This window comes from Salmo salar, chromosome ssa17, assembly GCF_905237065.1.
Source record: "Salmo salar chromosome ssa17, Ssal_v3.1, whole genome shotgun sequence".
NCBI lineage: Eukaryota > Metazoa > Chordata > Actinopteri > Salmoniformes > Salmonidae > Salmo > Salmo salar.
In genome coordinates, this window is record NC_059458.1 from 45,164,451 (window position 1) to 45,181,950 (window position 17,500).

The 17,500-nt window shown below is 45.3% G+C and overlaps 1 protein-coding gene across 2 annotated transcripts in view; it reads right to left on the reverse strand.

Moving 5' to 3' along the window:
- The window catches only part of LOC106575058 (glypican-6), a 360,069-nt gene that overhangs the window by 52,420 nt on the left and 290,149 nt on the right, over positions 1-17,500 (reverse strand). Inside the window, exons 6-7 of one of the 2 annotated variants that reach the window (XM_045699649.1) lie at positions 12,466-12,615; positions 8,481-8,510 (exon numbers count right to left, since the gene is read on the reverse strand). In XM_045699649.1, coding sequence (XP_045555605.1) covers positions 8,481-8,510; positions 12,466-12,615 — 180 coding nt within the window. The remainder of the gene's footprint in view (positions 1-8,480; positions 8,511-12,465; positions 12,616-17,500) is intronic. The other variant, XM_045699651.1, reaches the window with a different exon arrangement.

Sequence of the window (17,500 nt, forward strand, 5' to 3'; positions counted from 1 at the left end):
TCAGGAAGTAGAGTCCTCATTACTCTGATCCACACTGTAACTCAGGAAGTAGAGTCCTCATTACTCTGATCCACACTGTAACTCAGGAAGTAGAGTCCTCATTACTCTGATCCACACTGTAACTCAGGAAGTAGAGTCCTCATTACTCTGATCCACTGATCCACACCGTAACTCAGGAAGTAGAGTCCTCATTACTCTGATCCACTGATCCACACTGTAACTCAGGAAGTAGTCCTCATTACTCTGATCCACACTGTAACTCAGGAAGTAGAGTCCTCATTACTCTGTCCACTGATCCACACTGTAACTCAGGAAGTAGAGTCCTCATTACTCTGATCCACTGATCCACACTGTAACTCAGGAAGTAGAGTCCTCATTACTCTGATCCACACTGTAACTCAGGAAGTAGAGTCCTCATTACTCTGATTCACTGATCCACACTGTAACTCAGGAAGTAGTCCTCATTACTCTGATCCACACTGTAACTCAGGAAGTAGAGTCCTCATTACTCTGATCCACACTGTAACTCAGGAAGTAGAGTCCTCATTACTCTGATCCACTGATCCACACTGTAACTCAGGAAGTAGTCCTCATTACTCTGATCCACACTGTAACTCAGGAAGTAGAGTCCTCATTACTCTGATCCACACTGTAACTCAGGAAGTAGAGTCCTCATTACTCTGATCCACACTGTAACTCAGGAAGTAGAGTCCTCATTACTCTGATCCACACTGTAACTCAGGAAGTAGAGTCCTCATTACTCTGATCCACTGATCCACACTGTAACTCAGGAAGGAGAGTCCTCATTACTCTGATCCACTGATCCACACTGTAACTCAGGAAGTAGAGTCCTCATTACTCTGATCCACACTGTAACTCAGGAAGTAGAGTCCTCATTACTCTGATCCACTGATCCACACTGTAACTCAGGAAGTAGAGTCCTCATTACTCTGATCCACACTGTAACTCAGGAAGTAGAGTCCTCATTACTCTGATTCACTGATCCACACTGTAACTCAGGAAGTAGTCCTCATTACTCTGATCCACACTGTAACTCAGGAAGTAGAGTCCTCATTACTCTGATCCACACTGTAACTCAGGAAGTAGAGTCCTCATTACTCTGATCCACTGATCCACACTGTAACTCAGGAAGTAGAGTCCTCATTACTCTGATCCACTGATCCACACTGTAACTCAGGAAGTAGAGTCCTCATTACTCTGATCCACACTGTAACTCAGGAAGTAGAGTCCTCATTACTCTGATCCACTGATCCACACTGTAACTCAGGAAGTAGAGTCCTCATTACTCTGATCCACACTGTAACTCAGGAAGTAGAGTCCTCATTACTCTGATCCACTGATCCACACTGTAACTCAGGAAGTAGAGTCCTCATTACTCTGATCCACTGATCCACACTGTAACTCAGGAAGTAGAGTCCTCATTACTCTGATCCACACTGTAACTCAGGAAGTAGAGTCCTCATTACTCTGATCCACACTGTAACTCAGGAAGTAGAGTCCTCATTACTCTGATCCACTGATCCACACTGTAACTCAGGCTCTGGGAGAATATGTCCGTGTCCCAAATGGCACAATATTCCCTATATAGTGCACTACTTTTAACCGGAGGCCAATGTTAATATTTTGGACGTCATTTTGGATTTGAGGTAAAATGGGATCCCTGAACCAAAAATCTGTGATTAAAATTACACGAGTTGAAAGATTCAAACCCCTTCAAGGAACTTTCGTTTAATTTCGATGTCCGAGCTCACTTGTTTTCATTAAGGCACAACATCAAAATAAACGTTAAAACTATATTTATTTTTGTCAGGCAGGACAATACAGCACTGAATGAGAACACATCCGACTTGGAAAGTTCTATCAAAATCAGCTACTGAAAAGTAAAACTTCCATTCATCATAAATATCTTTTGTTGATGTTTCCACCTGTTGTATCTGTGTTTATTAAAGGTATCTGTTTCCACCTGTTGTATCTCTGTGTTTAAAGGTACACTGTTTCCACCTGTTGTATCTCTGTGTTTATAGATCTCTGTTTCCACCTGTTGTATCTCTGTGTTTATAGACCTCTGTTTCCACCTGTTGTATGTCTGTGTTTATAGGTCCTCTGTTTCCACCTGTTGTATGTCTGTGTTTATAGATCTCTGTTTCCACCTGTTGTATCTCTGTGTTTATAGATCTCTGTTTCCACCTGTTGTATCTCTGTGTTTATAGGTCCTCTGTTTCCACCTGTTGTATGTCTGTGTTTATAGAACTCTGTTTCCACCTGTTGTATCTCTGTGTTTATAGATCTCTGTTTCCACCTGTTGTATGTCTGTGTTTATAGGTCCTCTGTTTCCACCTGTTGTATCTCTGTGTTTATAGATCTCTGTTTCCACCTGTTGTATCTCTGTGTTTCCACCTGTTGTATCTCTGTGTTTATAGATCTCTGTTTCCACCTGTTGTATCTCTGTGTTTAAAGGTATCTGTTTCCACCTGTTGTATCTCTGTGTTTAAAGGTATCTGTTTCCACCTGTTGTATGTCTGTGTTTATAGATCTCTGTTTCCACCTGTTGTATCTCTGTGTTTAAAGGTATCTGTTTCCACCTGTTGTATCTCTGTGTTTATAGATCTCTGTTTCCAAGAGGTATTAAGACCTAACGCTGTTTATTTGTGTGTATAGGGCAGATAACGGACTACTTGTATTCCACATTTTTACAATTGTCACGCCCTGACCTGAGAGAGATGGTTTATTTCTCTGTTTAATTAGGTCAGGGTGTGATATGGGATGGGCATTCTATGTTTTATATTTCTATGTTTTGGCCAGGTATGGTTTCCAATCAGAGGCAGCTGCCTATCGTTGTCTCTGATTGGGAACCATACTTAGGCAGTCCTTTTTTCCCATTGTACTGCTCTGCAAGACGTGACGGGTTGTTTTTCCATTGTTTATTATTTTGCTTTTTTAATAAGTGTTCTGAGTTAAAAAAAAAAAAAAAAATATCAAGATGAACACTTACCCACGCTGCACCTTGGTCTACTCCTTCGGACAACCGTTACAGAAATAATAGAGCTTGGAATATAGTGTTACATGAGCTTCCCCCTTTCCCCTTCCCCATCCAGCCTGGTATTATTCTGACCGGTCCATAAATTACATGATGTTGTTTTGTTCTACCTTGGGGGGAAGGTAAGGGATTGTCAAAAACTAAAGTCTATGAGGATTGGCCACCGGCATCCATCATATACAGTAACAGTCAAAAGTTTTACAACACCTACTACATTGTAGAATAATAGTGAAGACATCAAAACTATGAAATAACACATATGGAGTCATGTAGTAACCAAAATAAGTGTTAAAAGAAATCAAAATATATTTTATATTTGAGATTCTTCAAAGTTGTCACCCTTTGTCTTGATGACAGCTTTGCACACTCTCCTGTAGCTATACAGCTAGACTACAGCCTCCTGTAGCTATACAGCTAGACTACAGCCTCCTGTAGCAGAATCAGACACTACAGCTAGACTACAGCCTCCTGTAACAGAATCAGACACTAAAGCGATACAGCTAGACTACAGCCTCCTGTAGCAGAATCAGACACTACAGCTATACAGCTAGACTACAGCCTCCTGTACCTATACAGCTAGACTACAGCCTCCTGTAGCTATACAGCTAGACTACAGCCTCCTGTATTAGAATCAGACACTACAGCTAGACTACAGCCTCCTGTAACAGAATCAGACACTACAGCGATACAGCTAGACTACAGCCTCCTGTAGCAGAATCAGACACTACAGCTATACAGCTAGACTAATGCCTCCTGTAGCTATACTGCTAGACTACAGCCTCCTGTAGCTATACAGCTAGACTACAGCTATACAACTGGACTTCAGCCTCCTGTAGCTATAGAGCTAGACTACAGCCTCCTGTAGCTATACAGCTAGACTACAGCCTCGTGTACCTATACAGCTAGACTACAGCTATACAGCTAGACTACAGCCTCCTGTACCTATACAGCTAGACTACAGCTATACAGCTAGACTACAGCCTCCTGTACCTATACAGCTAGACTACAGCTATACAGCTAGACTACAGCCTCCTGTAGCTATACAGTTAGACTACAGCCTCCTGTACCTATACAGCTAGACTACAGCTATACAGCTAGACTACAGCCTCCTGTAGCTATACAGTTAGACTACAGCCTCCTGTACCTATACAGCTAGACTACAGCTATACAGCTAGACTACAGCCTCCTGTAGCTATACAGCTAGACTTCAGCCTCCTGTAGCTATACAGCTAGACTACAGCCTCCTGTAGCTATACAGCTAGACTACAGCTTCCTGTAGCAGAATCAGACACTACAGCTATACAGCTAGACTACAGCCTCCTGTAGCAGAATCAGACACTACAGCTATACAGCTAGGCTACAGCTTCCTGTAGCAGAATCAGACACTACAGCTATACAGCTAGACTACAGCCTCCTGTAGCAGAATCAGACACTACAGCTATACAGCTAGACTACAGCCTCCTGTACCTATACAGCTAGACTACAGCCTCCTGTAGCAGAATCAGACACTACAGCTATACAGCTAGACTACAGCCTCCTGTAGCTATACAGCTAGACTACAGCCTCCTGTAGCAGAATCCGACACTACAGCTATACAGCTAGACTACAGCCTCCTGTAGCAGAATCAGACACTACAGCTATACAGCTAGACTACAGCCTCCTGTAGCTATACAGCCAGACTACAGCCTCCTGTAGCTATACAGCTAGACTACAGCCTCCTGTAGCAGAATCAGACACTACAGCTATACAGCTAGACTACAGCCTCCTGTAGCTATACAGCTAGACTACAGCCTCCTGTAGATATACAGCTAGACTACAGCCTCCTGTAGCAGAATCAGACACTACAGCTATACAGCTAGACTACAGCCTCCTGTAGCAGAATCAGACACTACAGCTATACAGCTAGACTACAGCCTCCTGTAGCTATACAGCTAGACTACAGCCTCCTGTAGCTATACAGCTAGACTACAGCCTCCTGTAGCTATACAGCTAGACTACAGCTATACAGCTAGACTACAGCCTCCTGTAGCTATACAGCTAGACTTCAGCCTCCTGTAGCAGAATCAGACACTACAGCTATACAGCTAGACTACAGCCTCCTGTAGCATAATCAGACACTACAGCTATACAGCTAGACTACAGCCTCCTGTAGCAGCATCAGACACTACAACTATACAGCTAGACTACAGCCTCCTGTAGCAGAATCAGACACTACAGCTATACAGCTAGACTACAGCCTCCTGTAGCTATACAGCTAGACTACAGCCTCCTGTAGCTATACAGCTAGACTACAGCCTCCTGTAGCTATACAGCTAGACTACAGCCTCCTGTAGCTATACAGCTGGACTACAGCCTCCTGTAGCTATACAGCTAGACTACAGCTATACAGCTAGACTACAGCCTCCTGTAGCTATACAGCAAGACTTCAGCCTCCTGTAGCAGAATCAGACACTACAGCTATACAGCTAGACTACAGCCTCCTGTAGCATAATCAGACACTACAGCTATACAGCTAGACTACAGCCTCCTGTAGCAGCATCAGACACTACAACTATACAGCTAGACTACAGCCTCCTGTAGCAGAATCAGACACTACAGCTATACAGCTAGACTACAGCCTCCTGTAGCTATACAGCTAGACTACAGCCTCCTGTAGCTATACAGCTAGACTACAGCCTCCTGTAGCTATACAGCTGGACTACAGCCTCCTGTAGCTATGCAGCTAGACTACAGCCTCCTGTAGCTATACAGCTGGACTACAGCCTCCTGTAGCAGAATCAGACACTACAGCAATACAGCTAAACTACAGCCTCCTGTAGCAGAATCAGACACTACAGCTATACAGCTAGACTACAGCCTCCTGTAGCAGAATCAGACACTACAGCTAGACTACAGCCTCCTGTAGCAGAATCAGACACTACAGTGATACAGCTAGACTACAGCCTCCTGTAGCTATACAGCTAGACTACAGCCTCCTGTAGCAGAATCAGACACTACAGCTATACAGCTAGACTACAGCCTCATGTAGCTATACAGCTAGACTACAGCCTCCTGTAGCTATACAGATAGACTAAAGCCTCCTGTAGCTATACAGCTAGACTACTGCCTCCTGTAGCTATACAGCTAGACTACAGCTATACAGCTATACAGCTAGACTACAGCCTCCTGTAGCTATACAGCTAGTCTACAGCCTCCTGTAGCAGCATCAGACACTACAGCTATACAGCTAGACTACAGCCTCCTGTAGCAGAATCAGACACTACAGCTATACAGCTAGACTACAGCCTCCTGTAAATATACAGCTAGACTACAGCCTCCTGTAGCAGAATCAGACATTACAGCTATACAGCTAGACTACAGCCTCCTGTAGCAGAATCAGACAATACAGCTATACAGCTAGACTACAGCCTCCTGTAGCAGCATCAGACACCACAGCTATACAGCTAGATCACAGCCTCCTGTAGCTATACAGCTAGACTACAGCCTCCTGTAGCAGAATCAGACACTACAGCTATACAGCTAGACTACAGCCTCCTGTAGCTATACAGCTAGACTACAGCCTCCTGTAGCAGAATCAGACACTACAGCTATACAGCTAGACTACAGCCTCCTGTAGCATAATCAGACACTACAGCTATACAGCTAGACTACAGCCTCCTGTAGCAGCATCAGACACTACAACTATACAGCTAGACTACAGCCTCCTGTAGCAGAATCAGACACTACAGCTATACAGCTAGACTACAGCCTCCTGTAGCTATACAGCTAGACTACAGCCTCCTGTAGCTATACAGCTAGACTACAGCCTCCTGTAGCTATACAGCTAGACTACAGCCTCCTGTAGCTATACAGCTGGACTACAGCCTCCTGTAGCTATACAGCTAGACTACAGCTATACAGCTAGACTACAGCCTCCTGTAGCTATACAGCAAGACTTCAGCCTCCTGTAGCAGAATCAGACACTACAGCTATACAGCTAGACTACAGCCTCCTGTAGCATAATCAGACACTACAGCTATACAGCTAGACTACAGCCTCCTGTAGCAGCATCAGACACTACAACTATACAGCTAGACTACAGCCTCCTGTAGCAGAATCAGACACTACAGCTATACAGCTAGACTACAGCCTCCTGTAGCTATACAGCTAGACTACAGCCTCCTGTAGCTATACAGCTAGACTACAGCCTCCTGTAGCTATACAGCTGGACTACAGCCTCCTGTAGCTATGCAGCTAGACTACAGCCTCCTGTAGCTATACAGCTAGACTACAGCTTCCTGTAGCAGAATCAGACACTACAGCAATACAGCTAAACTACAGCCTCCTGTAGCAGAATCAGACACTACAGCTATACAGCTAGACTACAGCCTCCTGTAGCAGAATCAGACACTACAGCTAGACTACAGCCTCCTGTAGCAGAATCAGACACTACAGTGATACAGCTAGACTACAGCCTCCTGTAGCTATACAGCTAGACTACAGCCTCCTGTAGCAGAATCAGACACTACAGCTATACAGCTAGACTACAGCCTCATGTAGCTATACAGCTAGACTACAGCCTCCTGTAGCTATACAGCTAGACTAAAGCCTCCTGTAGCTATACAGCTAGACTACTGCCTCCTGTAGCTATACAGCTAGACTACAGCTATACAGCTATACAGCTAGACTACAGCCTCCTGTAGCTATACAGCTAGTCTACAGCCTCCTGTAGCAGCATCAGACACTACAGCTATACAGCTAGACTACAGCCTCCTGTAGCAGAATCAGACACTACAGCTATACAGCTAGACTACAGCCTCCTGTAAATATACAGCTAGACTACAGCCTCCTGTAGCAGAATCAGACATTACAGCTATACAGCTAGACTACAGCCTCCTGTAGCAGAATCAGACAATACAGCTATACAGCTAGACTACAGCCTCCTGTAGCAGCATCAGACACCACAGCTATACAGCTAGATCACAGCCTCCTGTAGCTATACAGCTAGACTACAGCCTCCTGTAGCAGAATCAGACACTACAGCTATACAGCTAGACTACAGCCTCCTGTAGCTATACAGCTAGACTACAGCCTCCTGTAGCAGCATCAGACACTACAGCTATACAGCTAGACTACAGCCTCCTGTAGCAGAATCAGACATTACAGCTATACAGCTAGACTACAGCCTCCTGTAGCAGAATCAGACAATACAGCTATACAGGTAGACTACAGCCTCCTGTAGCAGCATCAGACACCACAGCTATACAGCTAGACTACAGCCTCCTGTAGCTATACAGCTAGACTACAGCCTCCTGTAGCAGCATCAGACAGACTACAGCGATGCATCTCTCTGAGGGTAATGTTGACAAGTAGGAAGAGGACAGGGCAGATCCACAAGACAGATGAGATGAGTTGAGGTAAGAGGATTGAAAGGAGAGCTTACGCCGTGTTGCATTGTCCTCCACACTATCCTCTGGGAGCAGCAGAGAAACAGAGAAGAGAGGGATTTAATAGAAAGGCAGAGAGAGAGAGAGAGACACAGAGAGAGAAATAAAACATACAATGCTATGAATATATGCATTAGTTTGGAAACCAACAGCAACCATAGCAAGCGATAAATAGTCCTGGCAAGATACTTAATTCCCCTACCTCCTCTCTCTTTGGGAGTCTAAGCACCTCTCCACTCATGTTAATGCACCTGTCTCAATCATTATGTATTATTATGTATTATAAAATTCTCTCTTCAATATACATCTTTACTAAGACAAGTTCCTGTTATTATCATCCTGGGAGGGGTAACGTATCATCCTGGGAGGGGTAATGTATCATCCTGGGAGGGGTAATGTATCATCCTGGGAGGGTAATGTATCATCCTGGGAGGGGTAATGTATCATCCTGGAGGGGTAATGTATCATCCGGGATGGGTAATGTATCATCCTGGAGGGGTAATGTATCATCCTGGAGGGGTAATGTATCATCCGGGATGGGTAATGTATCATCCTGGAGGGGTAATGTATCATCCAGGGAGGGGTAATGTATCATCCAGGGAGGGGTAATGTATCATCCTGGAGGGGTAATGTATCATCCGGGATGGGTAATGTATCAACCTGGAGGGGTAATGTATCATCCAGGGAGGGGTAATGTATCATCCTGGAGGGGTAATGTATCATCCTGGAGGGGTAATGTATCATCCTGGGAGGGGTAATGTACCATCCTGGGAGGGGTAATGTATCATCCGGGATGGGTAATGTATCATCCTGGAGGGGTAATGTATCATCCAGGGAGGGGTAATGTATCATAATGGGAGGTCCTGGGAGGGGTAATGTATCATCCTGGAGGGGTAATGTATCATCCTGGAGGGGTAATGTATCATCCTGGGAGGGGTAATGTATCATCCTGGAGAGGTAATGTATCAACCTGGGAGGGGTAATGTATCATCCTGGAGGGGTAATGTATCATCCTGGAGGGGTAATGTATCATCCTGGGAGGGGTAATGTATCATCCTGGGAGGGGTAATGTATCATCCTGGAGGGGTAATGTATCATCCTGGAGGGGTAATGTATCATCCTGGGAGGGGTAATGTATCATCCTGGGAGGGGTAATGTGTCATCCTGGAGGGGTAATGTATCATCCTGGGAGGGGTAATGTGTCATCCTGGGAGGGGTAATGTATCATCCTGGGAGGGGTAATGTATCATCCTGGGAGGGTTAATGTATCATTCTGGAGAGGTAATGTATCATCCTGGGAGGGTTAATATATAATCCTGTAGGGGTAATGCATCATCCTGGGAGGGGTAATGTATCATCCTGGAGGGGTAATGTATCATCCTGGAGGGGTAATGTATCATCCAGGGAGGGGTAATGTATCATCCTTGAGGGGTAATGTATCATCCAGGGAGGGGTAATGTATCATCCTGGAGGGTAATATATCATCTTGGGAGGGGTAATGTATCATCCTGGAGGGGTAATGTATCATCCTGATCCTGGAGGGATAATGTATCATCCTGGGAGGGGTAATGTATCATCCTGGAGGGGTAATGTATCATCCTGGAGGGGTAATGTATCATCCTGGGAGGGGTAATGTATCATCCTGGAGGGGTAATGTATCATCCTGGGAGGGGTAATGTATCATCCTGGAGGGGTAATGTATCATCCTGGAGGGGTAATGTATCATCCTGGGAGGGGTAATGTATCATCCTGGGAGGGGTAATGTATCATCCTGGGAGGGGTAATATATCATCCTGGAGGGGTAATGTATCATCCTGGAGGGGTAATGTATCATCCTGGAGGGGTAATGTATCATCCTGGGAAGGGTAATGTATCATCCTGGGAGGGGTAATGTATCATCCTGGAGGGGTAATGTATCATCCTGGGAGGGGTAATGTATCATCCTTGGAGGGTTAATGTATCATCCTGGTCGGGGTAATGTATCATCCTGGAGGGGTAATGTATCATCCTGGGAGGGGTAATGTATCATCCTGGAGGGGTAATGTATAATCCTGATCCTGGAGGGATAATGTATCATCCTGGGAGGGGTAATGTATCATCCTGGAGGGGTAATGTATCATCCTGGGAGGGGTAATGTATCATCCTGGAGGGGTAATGTATCATCCTGGAGGGGTAATGTATCATCCTGGGAGGGGTAATGTATCATCCTGGAGGGGTAATGTATCATCCTGGGAGGGGTAATATATCATCCTGGAGGGGTAATGTATCATCCTGGAGGGGTAATGTATCATCCTGGAGGGGTAATGTATCATCCTGGGAGGGGTAATGTATCATCCTGGGAGGGGTAATGTATCATCCTGGAGGGGTAATGTATCATCCTGGGAGGGGTAATGTATCATCCTGGGAGGGGTAATGTATCATCCTGGAGGGGTAATGTATCATCCTGGGAGGGGTAATGTATCATCCTGGGAGGGGTAATGTATCATCCTGGGAGGGGTAATGTATCATCCTGGGAGGGGTAATGTATGTAAATATGTATTGACATGCATGTGTTGTTTCCTTGAGCTCTTTGTTCCCATAAAACCCTCCAGGGTTTAACCACCAGCTCTCTGTTCCCATAAAACCCTCCATGATTTGACCACCAGCTCTCTGTTCCCATAAAACCCTCCATGATTTGACCACCAGCTCTCTGTTCCCATAAAACCCTCCAGGGTTTGACCACCAAGGTAACAGTAGAGTGAAAGAGTGCTTGAGAGCAGAGTGCACACTTCACTCTCTTCACCCCCTTGGGGAGATGAGAAGACGGTGGGAGAACGAGGGCGTCAAGTCAGTTTATGACTCAACACAGAGCCATGACCTGAACATGGAGCTGAGGATTCAACCGAAAGGAGGGGGATTGTGTTCCAAATGGAGCCCCATTCCCTTTTTATTCTGCACTACCTTTTGACCCGGGGCCATCAAAACTAGTGCACTATATAGGGAATAGGGTTCCATTTTGGACTCACAGGGGATAATATAACAGCGATTTAATCTCCAACTATCTCTCTGCTGGTTCTCTCAGGAGACAGTACGATTCCACAGAGATAGTGACTTCTATAACATTGATAGATACTCTGATACTACAGAGGTCCTCTCCCTGCCACCCACTGTCCTCCTCTCTTACCAGTCTGTCCTCCTCTCCCTGCCACCCACTGTCCTCCTCTCTGTCCTCCTCTCTTACCAGTCTGTCCTCCTCTCTGTCCTCCTCTTTTACCAGTCTGTCCTCCTCTCTGTCCTCCTCTCTTACCAGTCTGTCCTCCTCTCTGTCCTCCTCTCTTACCAGTCTGTCCTCCTCTTTTACCAGTCTGTCCTCCTCTCTGTCCTCCTCTCCTACCAGTCTGTCCTCCTCCCTTACCAGTCTGTCCTCCTCTCTGTCCTCCTCTCTTACCAGTCTGTCCTCCTCTCTGTCCTCCTCTCTTACCAGTCTGTCCTCCTCTCTGTCCTCCTCTCTTACCAGTCTGTCCTCCTCTCTTACCAGTCTGTCCTCCGCCCTGTCCTCCTATCCCTCCAGTCTGTCCTCCTCCCTGTCCTCCTCTCTTACCAGTCTGTCCTCTTCCCTATCCTCCTCTCCTACCAGTCTGTCCTCCTCTCTTACCAGTCTGTCCTCCTCTCTTACCAGTCTGTCCTCCTCTCCGTCCTCCTCTCTTACCAGTCTGTCCTCCTCTCTGTCCTCCTCTCTTACAAGTCTGTCCTCCACTCATACCAGTCTGTCTTCCTCCCTATCCTCCTATCCCTCCAGTCTGTCCTCCTCCCTGTCCTCCTCTCTTACCAGTCTGTCCTCTTCCCTGTCCTCCTATCCCTCCAGTCTGTCCTCCTCCCTATCCTCCTATCCTCCAGTCTGTCCTCCTCTCTATCCTCCTCTCTTACCAGTCTGTCCTCCTCTCTTACCAGTCTGTCCTCTTCCCTGTCCTCCTCTCTTACCAGTCTGGCCTCCTCTCTTACCAGTCTGTCCAGGCTGGTGCCAGCGGCCGTAGTGGGCCTCTCCTCTGGGCTGTAGGGTCTGAAGCGGGCGTTGAAGACATCAGAGATTCCCCTGGTTGATCTGCTGCCGGCCATCCCAGACGGCTTGGGCTGACCACACCCCTGGAACACCTGGGCGACCACAGAGAGACACACCCAGTTAACTAACCTACTTTACAATCAGCCAAGTAGGACAGGGAAATACAGAGAGACACACCCAGTTAACTAACCTACTTTACAATCAGCCAAGTAGGACAGAGATATACAGAGAGACACACCCAGTTAACTAACCTACTTTACAATCAGCCAAGTAGGACAGAGATATACAGAGAGACAAACCCAGTTAACTAACCTACTTTACAATCAGCCAAGTAGGACAGAGATATACAGAGAGACACACCCAGTTAACTAACCTACTTTACAATCAGCCAAGTAGGACTGGGATACACAGAGAGACACACCCAGTTAACTAACCTACTTTACAATCAGCCAAGTAGGACAGGGAAATACAGAGAGACACACCCAGTTAACTAACCTACTTTACAATCAGCCAAGTAGGACAGAGATATACAGAGAGACAAACCCAGTTAACTAACCTACTTTACAATCAGCCAAGTAGGACAGAGATATACAGAGAGACACACCCAGTTAACTAACCTACTTTACAATCAGCCAAGTAGGACTGGGATACACAGAGAGACACACCCAGTTAACTAACCTACTTTACAATCAGCCAAGTAGGACAGAGATATACAGAGATACACACCCAGTTAACTAACCTACTTTACAAACAGCCAAGTAGGACAGAGATATACAGAGAGACAAACCCAGTTAACTAACCTAATTTACAATCAGCCAAGTAGGACAGAGATATACAGAGAGACACACCCAGTTAACTAACCTACTTTACAATCAGCCAAGTAGGACTGGGATACACAGAGAGACACACCCAGTTAACTAACCTACTTTACAATCAGCCAAGTAGGACAGGGATATACAGAGAGACACACCCAGTTAACTAACCTACTTTACAATCAGCCAAGTAGAACGGGGATACACAGAGAGACACACCCAGTTAACCAACCTACTTTACAATCAGCCAAGTAGGACTGGGATATACAGAGAGACACACCCAGTTAACTAACCTACTTTACAATCAGCCAAGTAGGACTGGGATACACAGAGAGACAAACCCAGTTAACCTACTGTGGAGAAGACTAACCTACTTTACAATCAGCCAAGTAACCTGGGATATACAGAGAGACACACCCAGTTAACCTACTGTGGAGAAGACTAACCTACTTTACAATCAGCCAAGTAGTACAGAGATATACAGAGAGACAAACCCAGTTAACTAACCTACTTTACAATCAGCCAAGTAGGACTGAGATATACAGAGAGACACACCCAGTTAACTAACCTACTTTACAATCAGCCAAGTAGAACGGGGATACACAGAGAGACACACCCAGTTAACCAACCTACTTTACAATCAGCCAAGTAGGACTGGGATATACAGAGAGACACACCCAGTTAACTAACCTACTTTACAATCAGCCAAGTAGGACTGGGATATACAGAGAGACACACCCAGTTAACGAACCTACTTTACAATCAGCCAAGTAGGACAGGGATATACAGACAGACACACCCAGTTAACCTACTGTGGCGAAGACTAACCTACTTTAAAATCAGCCAAGTAGGACAGGGATATACAGAGAGACACACCCAGTTAACTAACCTACTTTACAATCAGCCAAGTAGTACAGGTATATACAGAGAGACACACCCAGTTAACCTACTGTGGAGAAGACGAGGGAGGAGAGGGGAGGAAGGGGGGAGGAACGTGCAGAGACATCCATCTCCTCGGAAACATGGGTCCGTTCTTGGAACAGCTGGAAGCTCCATCATGCCGTAGCTCCATCATGCTGTAGCTCCATCATCATAAATACTCTCCTATCGACCGTGGACTTAAATACTCTCCTATCGACCGTGGGCTTAAATACTCTCCTATCGACCGTGGGCTTAAATACTCTCCTATCGACCGTGGGCTTAAATACTCTCCTATCGACCGTGGGCTTAAATACTCTCCTATCGACCGTGGGCTTAAATACTCTCCTATCGACCGTGGGACTTAAATACTCTCCTATCGACCGTGGGCTTAAATACTCTCCTATCGACCGTGGGACTTAAATACTCTCCTATCGACCGTGGACTTAAATAGTCTCCTATCGACCGTGGGCTTAAATACTCTCCTATCGACCGTGGACTTAAAATACTCTCCTATCGACCGTGGACTTAAATACTCTCCTATCGACCGTGGGACTTAAATACTCTCCTATCGACCGTGGACTTAAACACTCTCCTATCGACTTAAATACTCTCATATCGACAGTGGACTTAAATACTCTCCTATCGACCGTGGACTTACATACTCTCATATCGACCGTGGGCTTAAATACTCTCCTATCGACCGTGGACTTAAATACTCTCCTATCGACCGTGGACTTAAAATACTCTCCTATCGACCGTGGGCTTAAATACTCTTCTATCGACCGTGGATTTAAATACTCTCCTATCGACGTGGACTTAAAATACTCTCCTATCGACCGTGGACTTAAATACTCTCCTATCGACCGTGGACTTAAATACTCTCCTATCGACCGTGGACTTAAATACTCTCCTATCGACCGTGGACTTAAAATACTCTCATATCGACCGTGGACTTAAATACTCTCCTATCGACCGTGGACTTAAAATACTCTCCTATCGACCGTGGACTTAAAATACTCTCCTATCGACCGTGGACTTAAAATACTCTCCTATCGACCGTGGACTTAAAATACTCTCCTATCGACCGTGGACTTAAAATACTCTCCTATCGACCGTGGACTTAAAATACTCTCCTATCGACCGTGGACTTAAATACTCTCCTATCGACCGTGGACTTAAAATACTCTCCTATCGACCGTGGACTTAAATACTCTCCTATCGACCGTGGACTTAAATACTCTCCTATCGACCGTGGACTTAAATACTCTCCTATCGACCGTGGACTTAAAATACTCTCCTATCGACCGTGGACTTAAAATACTCTCCTATCGACCGTGGACTTAAAATACTCTCCTATCGACCGTGGACTTAAAATACTCTCATATCGACCGTGGACTTAAAATACTCTCCTATCGACCGTGGACTTAAAATACTCTCCTATCGACCGTGGACTTAAAATACTCTCATATCGACCGTGGACTTAAAATACTCTCCTATCGACCGTGGACTTAAAATACTCTCATATCGACCGTGGACTTAAAATACTCTCCTATCGACCGTGGACTTAAATACTCTCCTATCGACCGTGGACTTAAAATACTCTCCTATCGACCGTGGACTTAAAATACTCTCCTATCGACCGTGGACTTAAAATACTCTCCTATCGACCGTGGACTTAAAATACTCTCATATCGACCGTGGACTTAAAATACTCTCCTATCGACCGTGGACTTAAAATACTCTCATATCGACCGTGGACTTAAAATACTCTCCTATCGACCGTGGACTTAAAATACTCTCCATTCTAGACCGACGGACACCAGGGTCTCTGCTTTTCTGAAGAGTCTTAACTTATTGAACGAAACTTAAGGTAAAGACGAGGTTCTGCTTATGGAATTATAAACACCAAGGTAGAAAATATGGACCTGATATTAAAAAAACAACAACAAGCTTCTCTTTAATTAAACAAAACATACCTAGTACTTACAAAAACAGAGAGTTTGTCAACAAAGAGAACATTTAAAAGTTGTAATTACTCTGTCTATACGATAAATACAACAGTAGTGAAATGCTGAATACAACAGGTGTAGTAGACCTCACAGTGAAATGCTGAATACAACAGGTGTAGTAGACCTTACAGTGAAATGCTGAATACAACAGGTGTAGTAGACCTCACAGTGAAATGCTGAATACAACAGGTGTAGTAGACCTCACAGTGAAATGCTGAATACAACAGGTGTAGTAGACCTTACAGTGAAATGCTGAATACAACAGGTGTAGTAGACCTTACAGTGAAATGCTGAATACACAGGGGGTACCGGTATAGAGTCAATGTGGAGGCTATATACAGGGGGTACCGGTACAGAGTCAATGTGGAGGCTATATACAGGGGGTACCGGTACAGAGTCAATGTGGAGGCTATATACAGGGGGTACCGGTACAGAGTCAATGTGGAGGCTATATACAGGGGGGGTACCGGTACAGAGTCAATGTGGAGGCTATATACAGGGGGTACCGGTACAGAGTCAATGTGGAGGCTATATACAGGGGGTACCGGTACAGAGTCAATGTGGAGGCTATATACAGGGGGCACCGGTACAGAGTCAATGCAAATACTCTGGGTAGCCATTTGATTAGCTGTTCATGAGTCTTATGGCTTGGAGGTAGAAGCTGTTTAGAAGCCTCTTGGACCTAGACTTGGCGCTCCGGTACCGCTTGCCGTGTGGTAGCAGAGAGAACAGTCTATGACTAGGGTGGCTGGAGTCTTTGACAATTTTAGGGCCTCCATCTGACACCGCCTGGTATAGAGGTCCTGGATGGCAGGAAGCTTGGCCCCAGTGACGTACTGGGCCGTTCGCACTACCCTCTGTCGGAGACCGAGCAGTTACCATACCAGACAGTGATGCAACCAGTCAGGATGCTCTCGATGGTGCAGCTGATAAAGTTATATAGGATATATAGATATAGTTAGTATGCCAGAAGATCCCGGCTGCCGGACACTATTTCCCTGTTTTTAGGGCCCATAATGCAATTCTTCCTGAAAATTGCGGAAAATATTTTTCAGATTTGAAGAAAGTGGCGGAAAATATGCAGTATGTACCTGTATGCTAGCTAGTTACCTAACGTTAGCTGGCTACTTATACATGGAACTTGCCAGGCAGGATTTTAACTATCTGTAATATCACAGTTAGCGTCTTAGCGTGTTCCTAGTATGAACTAACTACCCAACGTTTATTACACTTTA